This window comes from Etheostoma spectabile, chromosome 10 (genome assembly GCF_008692095.1).
Source record: "Etheostoma spectabile isolate EspeVRDwgs_2016 chromosome 10, UIUC_Espe_1.0, whole genome shotgun sequence".
NCBI lineage: Eukaryota > Metazoa > Chordata > Actinopteri > Perciformes > Percidae > Etheostoma > Etheostoma spectabile.
The window spans coordinates 9069871-9088385 of NC_045742.1; the positions used below are offsets into that span (position 1 = coordinate 9069871).

The 18515-nt window shown below is 38.2% G+C and overlaps 1 protein-coding gene across 2 annotated transcripts in view; it reads left to right on the forward strand.

The window, feature by feature from the left end:
* Window positions 1-12928, forward strand: part of lingo2 (leucine rich repeat and Ig domain containing 2) — a 265572-nt gene extending 252644 nt beyond the window's left edge. For both annotated transcript variants that reach the window (XM_032527565.1, XM_032527564.1), the window contains one exon: window positions 10742-12928. In XM_032527565.1, coding sequence (XP_032383456.1) covers window positions 10754-12595 — 1842 coding nt within the window. In that variant the 5' untranslated portion in view covers window positions 10742-10753 and the 3' untranslated portion in view covers window positions 12596-12928. The remainder of the gene's footprint in view (window positions 1-10741) is intronic.
* Window positions 12929-18515: the final 5587 nt, after the last annotated feature.

The following is an 18515-nucleotide window of genomic DNA, read 5'->3' on the forward strand; positions in this document are numbered from 1 at the left end:
AGGATGCATGTCTTTTATGGTGGGAGGAAACTGGAGCACCCGGAGGAAACCCACGCAAACACGGGGAGAACATGCAAACTCCACACAGAAAGGCCCAGAACGACCTGGATTCAAACCAAGAACCTTCTTGCTGTGAGGCAGAAGTGCTAACCACTTAGCCACCGTGCTGCCTACATGTTTATACCAACCTCTGGTGATGGTGTTTTTGTTTTGTTTATATAAAAACTTGATTTGGGTGTAGAGTGTAATACATATGCATTTATGCTGTCCTCACTAAAAGATGTTGCAGGCAAAGTATTCTTCAGCTATACAGCTAGCTTAACATTATATTTTCCAGCATAGCAGTCAGTGTCAGAATTGACTTAATTGTCATTGTAAGTACCTACAACGAAATTAAAAGTGTTACTCTATGGTGCAAACATAAAAATAACCACATTAAACTAAGAACATAGAGCATAGAATGTGAAGATGGTAAAAGGATTAAAACTATATTTATAGTATTTCTCTAGTAGAATAACAGGCAGGTTGTTGTGTTTGGCAGGATTTAATGAAGTAAAACATTTAATTTGAAAACTGCAAAAAAGAACACAAAAATAGTACAAACAAACACTACTTCCTGTTATTAACTGTTAGCACACTTCCTCTTTGGTGCAGCTTTGTACAATCACCACTAAGGGGTAATCTAGGGCATACAAAAGAAACCAATACACTGATTCCAACACACCTTTACCCTGACTGGGTTTGAAATGCCAGTGTAAAGTGAAATAATCATACACATTTTGAAAGCCCAATATTCTTTTTTTCTCTCATCACAGACTATAAGAGAGATAATAATATAGACAAGCAGATATCAAGGGCTGGTATTAAGGACTACATAAGGCTACATTGTCTTTTCTGAGGCGTGAAAAGGTGCAGAATTGAAAGGAGTTTAATGGCATTGAGCTGGAAGGTCAGAGGCCAGATCTCTTGATTGGGTGCAGAGAAAGAAAATCAAAGAGGAGGGAGAGAGGGGAAGAGACAAAAAGAGGGAGACACAGAGGGACCGTGCGCCACACGCGTAGAACATAATAGCACACGAGAATGAGATTTAAAACTAGAAGTGGTGAATCCATCTGGACTCAGAGGAAGAGAGGGAGAGATGTCATGCAGATATTTGTAGTATACTGAAACACTGTTGGGACATTATGTAAATGCATGGGTATGTTGGAGCTGCATGTTTTCCTTTTAGCCAACGTTGTGAGTAATTTCTGTAACTTACAAAAAACAATATGTTTACAGTTGTATCCGCATTGTTATGTTGGGCATGCAATCCTTCCCTAGTGGTTTCCCGCGGGTGTACTGAAGATAGTGTGTGCAGAATGATGCACAAAATGACAAGACATACATTCTTAAACCGTGTGCAAAATGTTACAATATCAAGCTCTATGTGAATATGGACCCATCTTGTATCTGTATGAATATGAGATGCTTGCAGTGTCTAATGTAAACTGAAAAGCATCCTCTCAGCACAGTACTTAGTCTAAGCTGATGCACTTTTGGCAATAGGATGATGCTTTCATCATGCTGCAGTAATAATTGTTTTCCGATTTTTTTTGCTACAGGCATTTATGCAGTCAGCAGAACATGTCTTCCTTTATTATGGCTGATTGTTGATATGGTTGCCTTCTATTTTTACCATGCGGCTCTCTGGTATTTCTCTCAGCCTGTGTGTGCTATATGGTATGTTTATTTTTTTATGGAATTGTTTAGATGTGAATATAGGCCAGAATAAGCTGTGTGGGTGGAGGGGTAAAGGGTCTGCCAACCAACTTTAACTGTCCCTGTGGTTGAGTCATAGTACCACTCAGACCTAATGTAGGCGCTCCAGACGTAGAACGGTGGGGGGGACAAGAAGCAAATTCACAAGGGCTCTCAGGAGCCCACACAATGTGTTAACGGCTGCTGCAGATGCATTTTAATCAGTCCACACAATTTATCTCACAAGGTTTTTTTTTATTAAAAGGCAGAGAAAGAAGAAATTTACCCGAGGTTCTGCTTACCCTTTTAAAAATGCTCTTTAGACGTGAGGCTGAATATGAATACAGTCTAGGTCAGTAAAACTATAAGAGATCGGTGTCAAAAAATTGAGGCAGTTCCTGGTTTTTCAAGTTTATGATGAAGTCATTCAAGTAAAAAGAAGAGTAATGAAGGGACACTAAATGGGCTATGTTCTTCGGTGCCTGTCTGACGCTTATCCTTTTTTTACTTGTTTCTAGCAGCAGACTGCCATGATTTAGGGAGCAGTTCTTTAACACCTGCAGCGCCCAGGTTCAAGTCTCTTTGTTGGAATATGTGTACACACACTACTGGTTGTACCCATGAGCAAAACACAGCATCCCTCGCAGATTCAGGGGTGCTGTTGTGGGGTAATCTCTCTGTGGAGGCAGCAGGTGGAAAAAAGAAAATCCCTCTAGGCATCACTGACTTATCACTGTAGCACTGCCTGAAATGTGAAATGAAAAATGTCAAACCTGAATCACACTGTGTTAGTTATACAATTGTACCATTGTACATACTATATATCTTACTGTAGTTAAGTCCTTATCATTGTTTTTTTGTTATAATAACTTATAAAAAATAGGGCTGGATGTGCTTAATTCTTGTAGATACTTAGAAACCTTTAAGGCTGGGTGCTGCATCCTAAAAGTAAATACTTTTACTAAATGCTATTAGGACAGCACTCCAATGTGATAGTTGAAGTGCCACACAATGGATGTTTCGGGTAGCGCCCTTCCTCTGCGTGTGGTGAAATGTCTGTTGTGTGGCAATAAACTATCAAATTGGAGTGCTGTCCTAGTAGCTTCAGTTGTCATTATAACTAATCAATAATATGCTTGCACTTATCCATATAAATTACGGCGTAATGCTGGTATGACTGGAATTATGGTTTCCGATGAAGTTATTGATTTTTGTAGATAGAGTAGCCTACTGAACTACTGTACATGTTATATTTAGTGTTGGTATGACAGAGTATGTGTTATACAGCACATACAGTATGTAGCATACATTTTTAATCTAAGTGGTGGTCTGGGTGCTGATGGTAAAAGTCTGTTTTCATCATCTCCTCTAAGAATACCGCTGGGTAGTGCCATGATTAATGAGTGTGGGGATTTCGCTGTTCGTACTGAAGTTGAATATTATTAAGTTCTTGGTATTTAATACAACAGAGATGTTTATCAGCTAAATGTCATTTTACCTATGATGGAGGTGGCTCTGTAGAAAGATCTGAGGTATATATGTGAATCTATATGATATCAATAAATTATTGTAAAGTAGAATTTAACTTCATCAGCACAGCTTACAGACCCAATTCAATGCTGGCTTTGTGAGGCCTGTACCGATAAACCGACTTAAAACATCTGATAACCATCTGTCAGGCAATATTCATTTTTTAAGTATATTATAAGGAAACATTTTTGAGTTGATCCCTTAAATTTGGTTATTAAAGTTACTGAAAATTTCAGTTAGAGCATCTTAAGTTTCCTTGATTTTAAGTGAAACAGAATTTGTGGGCTAACCATTGTGACGAAAGGGGTTTAAATCAAATTACCTCTGACTATAATATTGTTCTGCTAGCTACCCATGAGCTAATGGTTCTGTCCGTAATATTTGATAGGCAAGAGGTAGCTAGTCGCCCCATATCAATCATCATATTGATATACATTTATGAGTTCAAGATGGGTCATCATCAGTAATACTGTAATGTTTAGTTTATAATGTTTTTAATGTAAAAACACATATTTGGCAGATACCAAGAAAAATGTAACATGGGATCAGTTAAATGGTAATACAAATGAGTTGTTGGCAGTCTCTCTTCTATCAGATAAGAAGCAGTCCAATGTTCCACATCTTTTAGAAAACACTTGAGTAATATATCCGTTGGGCCAGCTATTCACACCTGTTTAGACTATTTGCCCTTGTTAATGTGTCATCAAGTATCTGCCCCAGTCATAGTGAGGGAAAAAGACTTCTCACTGGAAACCAGTCTAACCTTCTTAAGTCAGTAACATCACTGCAATATCAATATAATGTTTAATGTTTATATTGTATGAGTCTAATAGTAGTGGAGAGTGGGTGTCATTTTATCTTAGAAAAATACACCAAAATAAAACTCTTACTACGTACTGTAACACATTGCTCTCTAATGAACTGAGAAATTGGTTGATATTTTTCTTTTTCACTTTTCATCATTTTGTAAATGTAATGAAATGACAACGCTCTCTTTCCCAGACCTTATAAAGTCCTCTCCTTTAGTCACTGTTGTGTTTGTCCTCATACATTTAATTACCAATTTTGTTACCCTTTTTTTTTTTACAAGCGCCTTCTTGTCTCCACAGTTCAGAAATTTTAATAGCTATTAAACATAGGATTAACTCTCTGCTCTCAGAGGCTTTTCTTGTGGGATGAATCAAGATCTGACTGTTTTATGCGTCTGTTTTGACTCTCTCCCAAACCAAGAGGTTATCAGACACAGAAAAGAGCAACTGAGTCAATCTACCAAGTTTATCTCTAATTAGCACGGATTAATTGAGCCTTGACTTCACTCTGCAAGCCATGCAGAAGGGCAATTTGTGCACAGATGCCTATTATTGCCCCAAGGCTCTTGATCCTCACTGTTAAGGGCTCTAGGGTCCAAAACCCTCGATCATGTGACTATGATCAAGTTGCCTTTGCTGTGTGTGTGTGTGTGTGTGTGAGAGAGAGTGTGTGTGTGTGTGTGTGTGTGTGTGTGTGTGTGTGTGTGTGTGTGTGTGTGAGACAGAGTGTGAGTGAAAGTGTGTGCGTGCCACACTGGATGCAATTTATGGAAACAGAACTGCTAATTTGATTTTTCACTGCCATATGTGTTTTTGAAGAATCACTTGGGGGGCTGCTGTTGTTCTTTTGTGTTTCTTAGTCTACAGCTTTAACTATTATAAGTATATATATTGCTCTAAAATGGATGGAGGCTGAGTTGTGTTATTGTATCCAGGTCACATCCTGATGAGGCATTCTGTTGCATGAGAAGTCAGATTGACAGTGGTTTATCCAAGAACTACAGTGTTATTTTGCATCTTGGCAGGCTCACCTCAAAGCCTCACTGCCCTTTACAAAGATCCTTTAAATAATGGATAAGGCAAATGCATCGCACTCTATTCCCTCTTATTATGATCCCATTTGATTACTCGCCGATGCTCTTTAGAAAAGGTGGGTTAATTGCACACTCTGACGGTGAACTAACTTGCAAGTTAATAACATATTTCCTTCAGGGTGTCATCATTATAAGATATAAGCCTCATTAAAATAAAATGATGATTTAATAACTTTCCCTTACAATGACCCTTATGAGGATGCACTGTTATTTTGTAGTTATCTGGGAAATTAAGACATCAAACATTGCTTTTGCATGTCCTCTGCTGTTTTCAGAAAGCAAAAATTAACCATCTCTTGACCGCAAGAACTGTAATTATATACTGTGTCCTTATTACACTTAACATACAGAAGTCTGTGCATATGTCAAAGTGATGAAATGTTTTTTTTTTCTCCAACTTGAATGGGTTTTAGGAATATCGTATGAGTGTATGAAGTTTTTTTTTATTAACCTTCCTTTTCGGCACTTTCTGAAAGAGTTACCTTTCTTATTCATTTGTTATTACAGCCAATTACATTACAATGAGTTGGACCCATTGAGAGGGACAGCCATGTCAGATGCTAATGTACAAGAGAGCTTGCTGTATAACTGCTGCACCCATTATGCAGCACATTCTTTCCCTACAGGATTACACATAATGTGGTTTTCATTATTGCTTGTTTCCTGCCTTTCAAAATGGCTCTTCCTCCAGAGCCGTCTTCCAAGTCAAAATATCAAAATTTGACGCTTTGATTATGCTTTTTAGGGGGTTTTGATAATTGCCTGGTAAAGAAAGCAACTGTCTCCGACCATCCACCCTAAACGCAGGGAGGCTTTTCTGTGTGAAGAGGAATCACATTATGTGCAATGATCAGTGCCTGGGGGCCACATCAAACACACTCTGAAAACCTTTCCAGAGGAGATAGAGGCAGGCCAATTTCACAAGTGGCTTTTTTTTATTGGTTGATTGCACAGAGGCCAAGTTGTTATCTAAATCCTCAAACTACTTCGGAAAAATAAGAAGTGCCTCGTGAGCTTTCAGGGTGTACAAACTTACCCTTCAGTTGAAAGCCAAAGCAAAATGTTTACAACCAATAGTTTGTCAGGATTATGGCTTAAGAGACTAAGTGAAAACAGAATGTAGTGGTAACAAACTTGACCAGTAACCAACAGTGTCAATGCCATTGCATAAAAATTGTATGATGACAACTTAGAATTTTGCGTTTTCACTTGTTCAAAGTATATAATCCTTTAATGCAGGTTTTATGCTCCTACAGCAGTCAAATAAACTCAAAACACACAATTTTTAAAAAGTTCTTAGAATAACAAGTAAAATGCATGTAAACTGTTCTTACAATACACACTCAATATGTTTGCATCAGATCAAATTAAGTCAGAGTAAACCCTCTGTTCCCAAGATCACATTGCAGTCTAACAAGCCAAGCTCCTGTACAGTGAGGTGTACCATAGGATTTCATTTCTAATTTTGCTGAGTTATAGTCAGTTGATATTGGAGCTATTGGGCTAATTAGTTAGTAAATAATTTGAAATCAAACATGGATAGCAGGTGTCCATTCACCCCGGCAGGGGGAGAGACACTGATGAGCGAACTGACCCATGATTGCTTGATTCAATTAGCTCCAATTAAAAGCGCCATGTTTCTGGCTACTGTAACTCAGTGGAGCTTACAGGGAAAAGTATGCTTAAGGGCATGGCTGTATTCTATATTCAGTTGCATTACTGTTCTTCTGTATTCATGAATGCATGTACACAGTAAACATGTAGCAAAGCAAAAGCATGCAGCAGGATGAGAACTCAAACTTGAGATCTTTAATGTGGATTTTTCCTATAAAAGACATAATTTAATAATGAAATATCAGGCTTTTCATTTGAAATGTATACTGTTTCATGATTGCAGGAATTTTCAGCATAAGATCAATATTTGTGGACAGCATTGTCTTACTTTTTTAGTGTTGTTTTTAGTGTTTTCAAATAAAAATATCGATCTTAAACACATATTTTTGTTTTTGTCATTAAAAGCCCTTTACAAGTGACAACTGTAGTATTTACTGTTTTCTTAACTGTGTTTCCTAACTGTACTGTCATAACCACAGTAATTTACCACCTTTTTAAATGAAAATGTTACTGACTCAACCTTTAAATATCACATTCACTTGTGTGTCACATGCTATTATCACCACCTCACCTTTAAACAAAGTTGTGTACTAATATTTTTTAAAACTCTGTCCTTAACACCGCTCATACATCATCATTCTGCAAAAAAAAACAGTAAAACCATCTAAGTAAAATAACAAAAAGCAAAACACATATGTTAATAACAATGATCTAAGGAATGTGTGACCCAAAAAGGTACATATCAATTAGAGGAGATAGACACACCGAACAAATGAAAAAGAAGCAAAATGAAATAGTCATGGTGCGGTTGTGTGAAAAAGAAAGATACAGAGACAGAAATTCAACAGTGACGCTGGGGAATCAGTCGCCTGTCCTGTATACAGTAGCTTCACTCTCACCTCTACATTTCTGTCTCCTAAATCCCCTCTAGCGCTCACTCACCTGGACACCAAGTCAAGAGTGCAGAGGTCAGAGCTACACAAAGCTACATTATTCTGACAAAAGATGGAGAAAATATACCTGCAATTAGTATAGTTTGGAATACATAGTTTATAGGAGTGAGGCTCAAGATGAAGTAATATATGCATTTTTTGTGAGTGAAATCATGACTAAGTGCATGCAGGGCAATGGTTTGCCACTAAAGATAGACGTCATCCCTGCTCATCCTCATACTAGTTAGCCTCGGGCTGTGTTCAAAAGTAAAGAGGGCATCATGGGATGGAAGAGCCCTGCGTGCTTTTAGCAATTCATATGGAAATGAGTTTGTGATTGGATAGAAAACGGTATGCGTATTAAAAATGAGCTAAGACAAATATGTTTTCGTATCTTTGCCATCATGGAGGAGCAAATCCTATTTTAATAGTCTGGAGTATTACGTAAGTTAGAGATTCAAATTGGGCCAGTTGTGTACATATGCTCGGGATGATGGCATTGTACAGGTGACCTAAGCACTGATTTATGCTGAGTCAGACACCATTAGCTGTTACCCTCCCCCTCTCAGGATCCCACCCTGCACTAATGTGGGTCAGGGGCCACATTACAGAAACACCTTCACTGTGCAGTCTTATCTCACAATGCATTGCAGGATTTCACTGGTCACTGGAAGTTTCTGGAATATTGAGATAAAATGGAAATGTTGGGGGAAATAATATGAAAAACAATTAAAGAACAATTTCCCCCCTTAGGTCAATATTTTGATATTCATTGTATTCAAGGAATTATTTCAGACAACGTTCAGAAACTCTTGAATATGTGTAAAGTGAATATTAACTGACTTGTTTGAGAGATTTTTCTTTTTTTCTGGCTGTAATATATCATTGTCTCCTGAGATATTTTTGGGGATATACTGGCTGTCTTTGCTTCTTCTATCTGATCGGTGAACATTAATCAACAAAAGGTTGTCTTAGGCAGTAGAATATGTTCTTTCTGCTACCACAGAAACTACTTTAACAGCTTTAACCTTGATGTCACATTGTCTACATTGTGCCAGTTAATTATATTAATCAGAGATGTTTACAGAAATGCAAGCTACGCTGCTAAAAGGATTTGTTGATGATAAAATCAAAAGTTTTTCTGTTATATATTTTGTCTTTCCTTTTGAAGGACACAAGCAGCCCACTACGATTCTGTGAAAAACAGTACACAAAATGTTTTGTTCAAAATGAAATTACTAGGGATATTATATGAAAATTGAAAAATATGCAATGTGCCAAGCAGTGAGTGGTACACATGCACACACATAAATCCACAGCACATGAGCAGATAGTTGAGATTTTATTTGCCGAAGTTGGCCCAGGGCAGCGGTCAATTATGTGCAGTTTTGTGTGTCTGTGTGTAAGGTGGTTATTACGTTGGAGGGGACACAAGAACTATCCTTACAGAGGTGTGTGTGTGTGTGTTTGTGTGGGGAGTGGGTGGGTCTGAGTCACTGTCTAACAACCTTGTTAGCCATATGTCCCTAGAAATGTTTGACTAAACACTGAATTAAACAAGGTAATGTATTGACTGTTGCACTGAATACTAGGACTGAGTGTTAATTGCATATATAGTCAATACTGACTATGCTGAATATAAGTGTTTAATTTTGAGCAAACAAGCAGCTGTAAATAAACTATACTGCCTTAACCCTCAGGTTGTCCTTGGGTCAAAGTGACCCGTTTTCCTATATCAATGTTCTTTTTAACTACCCAATTGTAATTGCCCAAAAAACATGGTTGATTCCACAAAACGCTCTTTGGCAAGTACAAATCTCTACTTTCATTAATTTTGGGGTGTCTTATTCAATTTGATATTTATTTAAAGAAAAGAAATTGAAGTGGTTTTGAAATAGTATTGTGTAAAAGTTGACATATTCCAGTCTGTGATTATCTATCAACATTCATTCCTTTAATTTTAGTCTAAATAATTCCTAATTTCTGCTTTTGTAACTTAATACAAACAAGTCAACAAAATTATTAATAAAAGCAGTTACAGGATTTGGTACTTTGGTACTTTCAAGAATTTCCAATTTCGGATCAATAGAGTACATCTATGTATCGATAAATGTTTAACGACATAATTTGGTCAGACCTTTTAAAGAAAATTGACCTAGCCTTTATGCAGCAATCTTTGAAGACAAAAATATAAAAGCAAATTTTCCAATATTGGTTCACAAAATGAAAGATGGCAATATGTGTTTTGTTAGTTGTTGAAATGTACTGCTTTTAAAGCAGGGAATGGGACTTTAGCTTTGCACTAACAATAAACTGCATTAGAAAGTTGTTTAACAGTTAAATAGGCCAATTCACATTTGGCAATGTTTTACAAGTCAGCAGCAATGGAGGAGCCAGCCTAGCAATAAGGCTTCATACAGTAACAAACTGAAGGAAAGGGAAAGTAAACACATACAAAATTAATAATCAATAAATATCAGCAACTGTCAACACTTGATGCACAGATGCCATGAAAACCTATACATATTTTACAGAAAAAAACAATACATAGGTCAATTACACACATTAATACTAAAAAGCAGTGCATCCCCATCTAAATACTGTATCAGTTATACATGTTGAGATGCATTTTAATAGAAAAACGTTTTGAATTGGAATTGTTTGAAAACAGTTGTATGTCTGGTTTTTGTTGTGCTTGATTGATCCTGGTTAAACCCTGGTTTTAAATAACTGAGTTGCAATATCTTTCAGACTTACTTTCTTAGATTTGTTTGAATGGATATGGTACAATTTCCAGAATAATTGATTTTGTACAGCCACCATTTGCTTGCACATTGTTTGACTTAGTTTCTAAATTGGATTTTAAAAAATATTTAGAATTGAGGCCACTGTTTATTATTGTTTATTATTCTCTAAACCTGTCCTGCCATATTATTAGTAATATCAATTAATTCACAGCCTCCACAAGGTCCATCCTGATTGACTGATGTCTTTCTCTCTTTGTGTTCTACCTCTTTTCTTGCAGAACCGTGACAGAATGGTTGACTGTATGAGCAAAGTCATGCTGCACACGGTCATCTCATGTTGGCCACCATTTCTGGGACTGGCCCTCGTGGCTGTCTTCGTGGGTTCCACCCTGGGATGTCCCTCACGCTGCGAGTGTTCAGCGCAGACCAAGGCGGTCGTCTGTCACCGCAAGCGCATGCCCAGCATCCCGGATGGCATCCCGACCGAGACAAGGATCCTGGATCTGAGTAAGAACAAGCTGACAATGATCAACCCTGATGACTTTTTGGCCTTTCCTGGGCTTGAGGAACTCGACCTAAGTGGAAATATTATTAGTTATGTTGAGCCTGGAGCTTTTAACGCCCTTTTTACCATGCACTCACTTAGTCTCAAGAGCAATCGTATCAAGCTCATTCCTCTGGGTGTCTTCACAGGCTTAACAAATCTTACCCGACTGGATATAAGTGACAACAAAATCGTCATTCTACTGGATTACATGTTCCAGGACTTGCACAATCTAAAGTTTTTGGAAGTGGGTGACAATGATCTGGTTTACATTTCTCATCGTGCATTCAGTGGACTTTTAAGCCTGGAGATGCTAACCTTAGAAAGGTGCAACCTTACAGTTGTACCCACTGAGGCCCTTTCCCACTTGCATAACCTGGTCAGCCTCCATCTAAGATACCTCAGCATCAGCACTTTGCATCCGTACTCATTCAAAAAGCTGTTCCGGCTGCGGCTTTTAGAAATTGATAATTGGCCTTCATTAGACCATGTGCCACCCAATACCCTGCATGGCCTCAACCTGACCGCTTTATTCATAACAAACACCAACTTGTCCTCCTTCCCTTACCAAGCCCTGAAGCATCTGCCCTATGTGACACACCTGAACCTTTCTTTCAACCGCATTAGGCACATTGAAGGGGGGATGCTGATGGAACTGGTTCGGCTTCGAGAGCTCCATTTGGTTGGAGCTCAGCTCACCACCATTGAACCGTATGCCTTTCAGGGCTTGCGGGGACTCAAAGTCCTCAATGTCTCTCATAACCGACTGGATACACTGGAGAAAGGTGTTTTTCAGTCTCCCGAGGCTCTAGAAGTTCTTTTGATTGACAACAACCCCTTGGTGTGCGACTGTCGTCTCATGTGGATCCTACAGAGAAGGCACTCCATCTTCTTTGGAGATTCGCAGCCGGAGTGCAGCACACCTGAAGGTATTCGTGGCAGGCCTTTTAAGGAGTTTGAAGAGACTCTCCTCTCTTATTACGTAACATGTACCAAGCCAAAAATCCATGAGAATAAAACCCAAACAATCACTGTGGATGAGGGCCAGCAGGCAGTGTTGCGCTGCAGTGCTGAGGGGACACCAAGGCCCATTGTGTCCTGGTTGTCCCCACGTCGACGAGTTCTGACAAGCAGGAGCCATGGTAGAGTTACCCTCCACAACAATGGCACACTTGAGATCAAGTCAGCAGCGGTGCAAGACAGCGGAGTGTACCTTTGCCTTGCCTCCAACAGTGCTGGGAATGACACCCTGATGACTTCATTGGCAGTGAAAAGTCTAGGATCGCTGTACGCTAACAGGACCCAGTACTACACAGATCCCAGCAATACCACTGTTAACGGGACGGCCGGTGTGACCCTTGGTTTAGACCTAAAGACTATTTTAGTGTCAACGGCTATGGGTTGTTTCACATTCCTGGGGGTGGTCTTGTTTTGTTTCCTGCTCCTTTTCGTTTGGAGCAGAGGTAAAGGAAAACATAAAAACAACATAGATGTTGAATATGTGCCTCGGTCAAAGTCCAACGGCACTAATGTTGACTCGGCAGAGGGACAAGCAGGTCCTCGTCGTTTTAACATGAAAATGATGTGACTTCTTTTATAGATTAAAGATTCTGGATTGTGGAAATGCCTAAAGTACAATGTATTTTTTGGAAAATCAGACTACTGAACTTCCCACTGCTGCCGGGAGAGCGGTAGTGAATCCGTTTGGGGCATCGTTACAAGATGAGAAGTACCTGAAATTGTGGATCTTGACATAATGCTTGGATACTGTTTCAAATACTGAAAGGCATAGTAGGACATCCTCTTATATAATTGCCAGCGGGCAATTTCTTCAATCTGGGTGAGGAGTGAAAACTGTTGCCGATATGGGGATCTAAAGGGAATAGGTGTCATTTATCAGCTTTTTGAAATTTATATGCCCAAAAAAGAACACTTCAGTTTTGGGTTGGATCTATGGACTTGGCTGAACCATGTACATTACAAATTTGTATCTAAGCTATTAACCTACTTTGTTTAGTCTTGCGCCATGCTTATTCACTGAACAAATCAATGAAACCGACCATAATTTCCTATGTTTAATACTTTGCATATGTGTACCTAATGCTAAATTATGTATTCATAGCAATATTCATGGGATGCATTAGCCAAAATTGATATACCAGATATGTTCAGCAAGAACATTCTTCAGACTTTCAAAGTTTCCATGGATTCAGGAAGGGCTCTATGGGTGATTATCTGTCCCTGCTCCCCCAATTGACTCCTAGATATTAAAAATATATATATTATTTATCAATGAAAAAAGAAGAAAAAAGACTATTTATAAAAAAAGATGAAGCATTTTGCAAAATCAGTTCTCAAACATTGTTCAGGATCTAACAAAACACTTGGATTATCATATCGATGACCCAGTGTTGGTCAAAGTACCAACATGAACCACTTTTTGTCCTATTTTGTCTTTTTTTATTACTTTAATTGTACCTTTGCTGGTTGGCAAATACATGTGTCAATTTTACTAAAGTGACATTTGCATAATTTTCCCCAGTAGAAAATTTGGACTTTGTTGTGGTAGTTCCTCATTTTGTTGTTGAATCATGTAGATTGTGAACACTTCAAAGTAAAAGTTTAAAAAAAATTGTATGTGAAATAAATGAAGATGTATTTGTACCAATGAGTCTGACTAAATGGCCAATAAGCAATGAAATAATGTTCTCTTCAGCCTTACTGATAGACATCACAGTCTTCTTTTATGTATTGAGTAAACAAAGTTATGCTAGTAACATAGTAACAATGACATAAGGAAGTTGCATTTTTTTCATGAACTTTAATCTTTAGGTTTACAGAAACACTCACATAAGACGTGTCCACCATTTGGTACAACATGAAAGTTTATTTAAAAATACTAGCTATTTTGTTACATTCATATGTACCATACTTACAAATACCATTATTTCAAAGGATGCTAACATTATCTAGTGATACACAGCTGTAAGACTTGTCTCATTTACTTTGATAACTGTAATTTGTTTAAAAAAATGATCAAACATCTACTGTTCTGTATAAATATATGGAAATCACAGCTAAATTACAAATATATTTGCCATTGCAATTCACTTCAGTTATCATAAATGTACTGAACCCAGCTTTGCACAATTTCTTAATAGAAAAAAATTCTACCCAAGAAACAAGACATTTTTGGGATGTATGCTTTAATCAGTTGTGACCTCACACAAACTTTGGTGAACCACCCACTGATGTGTTCTGACTATAGTGTACACATCAGTACTAGTCCGAATATTTGTTATGCTATTAATTGTTGAATTTTTGCCATCATATTCAACGTATTACTCATAATTACGCCTCCTTAGGGAGGTGTTCCAGGCACGTCCAGCTGGGAGGAGGCCTCGGGGAAGACCCAGGTCTAGGTGGAGGGATTATATCTCCAACCTGGCCTGGGAACGCCTCGGGATCCCCCAGTCGGAGCTGGTTGATGTGGCTCGGGAAAGGGAAGTTTGGGGTCCCCTGCTGGAGCTGCTGCCCCCGCGACCCAATACCGGATAAGCGGATGAAGATGGATGGATGGATGGATAGACTTATAATTATATTAGTTTTCTCTAAAATATAATACATTATAAATTGACTGTATATAAAATTGGTGTTTACATGTCCTTTAAAAAATTTCCAATTTAGTTACTTATACGTAAAACGTGTTTTTTAAAGTAGTATATGAAACAATCAGGAGAGCTTTTGACCAGTTTCTGAAACTGCATGAGTTGTCTGGTGAATATACACCAGTACTAGGCACTGGTCATGGCAACATTGCCTTTTAAAAGGAAGATGGCTGCACTGTGACTTGTTGATGATGTTGTCACGTATTGAAGATTACCAACAGGTGATGTATATATGCATAAGGCTGTTAACATTTGTTTTGAACTTGCTTTGAAAATAAGATACAAAATGAAGTGATAGAATACAATCACGGGAGCTTAGTGTGCATTCATTCTCTTTAAAATTGTTTAGGTTCTGACCACATGTTTCAACAGTGGAATTTTGTAATGAATTAACATTGTATTTCTTGCAACTAATTGTCAGTGTGCACAAAAGAGATACATGTTTATAGAAAATGGACCCCAAAATTTAACAATATTTAGCTTTTGATTATTTAACTTTTGCTAAAAACCTGATGATACTGTGGAAAGAAGCACTTCTTTTGCCATTTTATTTTACAGAAATAAGGATAAAGCATAATTTTCTGAAGTTTATGGAGATTTTCTGTGATCAATTACCAAGTAAGAATATTTTTTTTGAATGTGCACAATCTTGGCCTCCTGCTGCTACACACCTTCATTACCTGCATCCCTGTTTTTTGTCTTGAAACAGTGATGCAGGGGTAATTGTGCACCCACCAAGTTGAAATGTAATTTAAACTTCTCTGCATAAACTGCTGATTAACAAATTTCTATCCAAAGATATGGTGTTATACATACATTAAGAGATACTTGCTAAATGACTGTAGTGATAATACACAGTAATTGCTGTTTGTTAACAACTGAATCTAATTGTATGATACATCAGAAATTATTGGGTTCTTTTTCATATTTTCTTTCTAAAGCATGTATCTCTTGTGCTGCCTCTCATTTGTGCAGTCTCATTTAGAGCCACAGAGTATCTGTGGTTTCTGAGCCTGCAGTCCCCTGGGCTGCTTTAGAGAATCAGCACCAAATGTTACATCTCCTGCAAAAACACAAAAGAAACAAGGTTCATTTTTTAGGTCAGCGCTTCCCACGTCCAGAGCGTTTATTTCGTCAAATTACATGAAAAATGTGTTCCTAGCTAAACCTGTGAGAAAGAATGCATTTATCCTACAAATGAGGCCCCTAAGAAAGTACCTAATTTCTTTCTTTCTTGTCTAATGAGGTCTTTGGTTGCACTCATATAAAAGGGTACATTATATTTCCCAGATAGCACTAAAAGAAATACTCTGCACTGTATAGATTATGTTTAAATTGCAGCCTTTCATCCTAAATGATTTGAAAGACTTGTGAATTTTCATCCATCTTTATAGAAAAACAACATGCACTTACCAAAGATTATCAACAAGACAAGAATTTGTCAACACATTTTTATAGTATCCTAGTTATTTTTCAAAAGAAATCCGGAAGCTGGAATAGACCGACATTATTCTGGATACCAAGTGTGTTCAAAAGGTGTTGGATTTTTTTAGTTTGTGTAAATTGCGTTTCCATGGTGCTGTTCAGAATAGTCATTTTGTTATGCAGACCTTTTTATACTAATTGACTGCATTTTGATTGGACTGGTGCTTTTGGATTGCTTGTTAAAAGCTGTTAGCACTGTGTGGCCGTTTGTCCCCCTCTTATCAGTTATTGACTGATCTGTCCACTCTTTATTTTCAGACTAATTAGTGAGGATAATTTTGCAAAACAGATGGGAGTCTCCAGCCTAAAATGACTAATGCAGAATACACTGAAACAGAACAATTATTGGCTCGAGCTGCACAGAAAAAGACATATCACCATCAATCAACGGAATACATCATTTACACCTCAGTAATTACATACAGTTTCTGAAAGGCCCCACTTCAAAACTGTTGTAAATTTCCTTATTAACCACTAATCGCTACTTTTCTTTCCTTTTCCTCTGCTTTCGTAGAAGCAGGCATCGTGATTGAAGTGACCATCAAAACATCAACAAAGATGCTTGAAGCATTTTTGCAACATCATGTTCCTGTGTATTTAAAATTAAAGTATGTATCAGTGGTTTCCAAACTTTGTTTTGTCAGAACCCACACGTAAGATTGATTGATTGATGAATGAATGATTGAATGATCAATCTTATTTCATGTTAGCTTTGTTGTAGTCTACCACAACAGAAGTGCATTACCAGGATGTCAGGCTTTTCCCACCCCGTCTGCTTTTTCTGTGTTATCATTCTTAAAATCTCTTTGCTACAGGAAACAACAACAACAACCTCCGAGCTACCAAGCTAAATGCTGGAATTAGAAAGTTTTGACAAATATTTGGATTGTGCAATAATGCAGGCCTGCTTGGTTCTCTTGGCGAATGGTTGTAAAGAGTCACAAAGAATATATTTATGGCATTTACTATCTAACAGTCACATCCTAGCATGTTTGCACACCAGTTATAGAAAACTTTATTACGCAGAGCAAGATGTATACACGAAACAAAGAAATGGTGCTGGCCAGTTCTCCATCATATACAGATCACAAGAAATATTTGTTGGCAACGATAGATGGAGAGCCATGCTGCAAATGCCACTCGTGACTGATTGGTGGGAATTGCTTTGGACGAGGTACATACTGCAATACACTGGTAAGAGCAAATCACATTTAACCATGTATCCAGCTAATTTAAAAAGAGTGTTTTTTTTCCTATCCCAGTATGTGTGTGTGTGTGATGTAGCAAGACCTTACTCCAGAGCTGACACAGCACTGTGGAAATCGGTCTGGCAATGTGTCACCGCAGGCATAACCACAACTCTGGGAATACTTGATATTATTGTTGTCTGTCTAGGGTCAAAGTTTGGCTGCCTTTGCATTTGAATCTACAGAGCTCACGGCCGCTGACCTTTCCAGGTGCCACCAAAGCAAGAGTGATGATGTATGCCTTCGCCTCTGTGCTCTGCACCCTTCCTTGCGATTACATCATGTGCAGACGGTCCGTAGAGCACATCCCCCTGTGGGACACTGGAAGGCTCTGACGACCAACCCTTGTAGTTAGTTAAACTGTGTGGTGCCAGTTTCCTCAGCAAACTTGCTTTTACCTGTATGTTGTGGACCACACCTACTGCAGTGGATGTTTTTGCTAAATCTAAGCCATGTTTACTTCCTCAGTCATTCCTGTGTTGTTGCCTTTTTTTGCCAAGGGCTCTTCTGACTCTAACTTGTCAACCTGTGCAATTTGCTGCTTGAAGGGTGTAGTTGCGGGTACAGGAGAAGCCGTAGATAGAAAAATGTGTCAATAGTTTGCTCTGCCATGGTTGATTTTTACAAATGGTAAGTGTGACTCTATGAAAGCGTGACACACGAGCGTAGCTGAAGATGCCAACGCAGTTTACTAATCACTCACAGATCCTCACCGTCTCACACACGTTGGACAACTCTGGCCGACTCGCTCCCGCCTCGTTATTGAACATGAAATTTAAAAAATGTCCAATTTTTTTGGTTGCACATTTGCGAGGAGATGTAAAACCAAAATGTCTACATTCATTTATTTGTAAGTAAAATAAAAGTAACATATTGCTCACCAACCCTCCAGTTACAAACTGAGAATGAGAATAAGCCACATTTATTACAGCACACATATCCATAACGGAGCAAACTGTGTAATGCACCTTTAATTGCTAGGCATGTGGCTCCACAGGCTAGTCTGTTTACTGGTTAGCACATTGCTAGCAAATTGCCCTAACAACTTGAATATCAACATGTGGCTTCACAAGTAAAATTAATCAATCTGCACAGCTATCAGCTATGC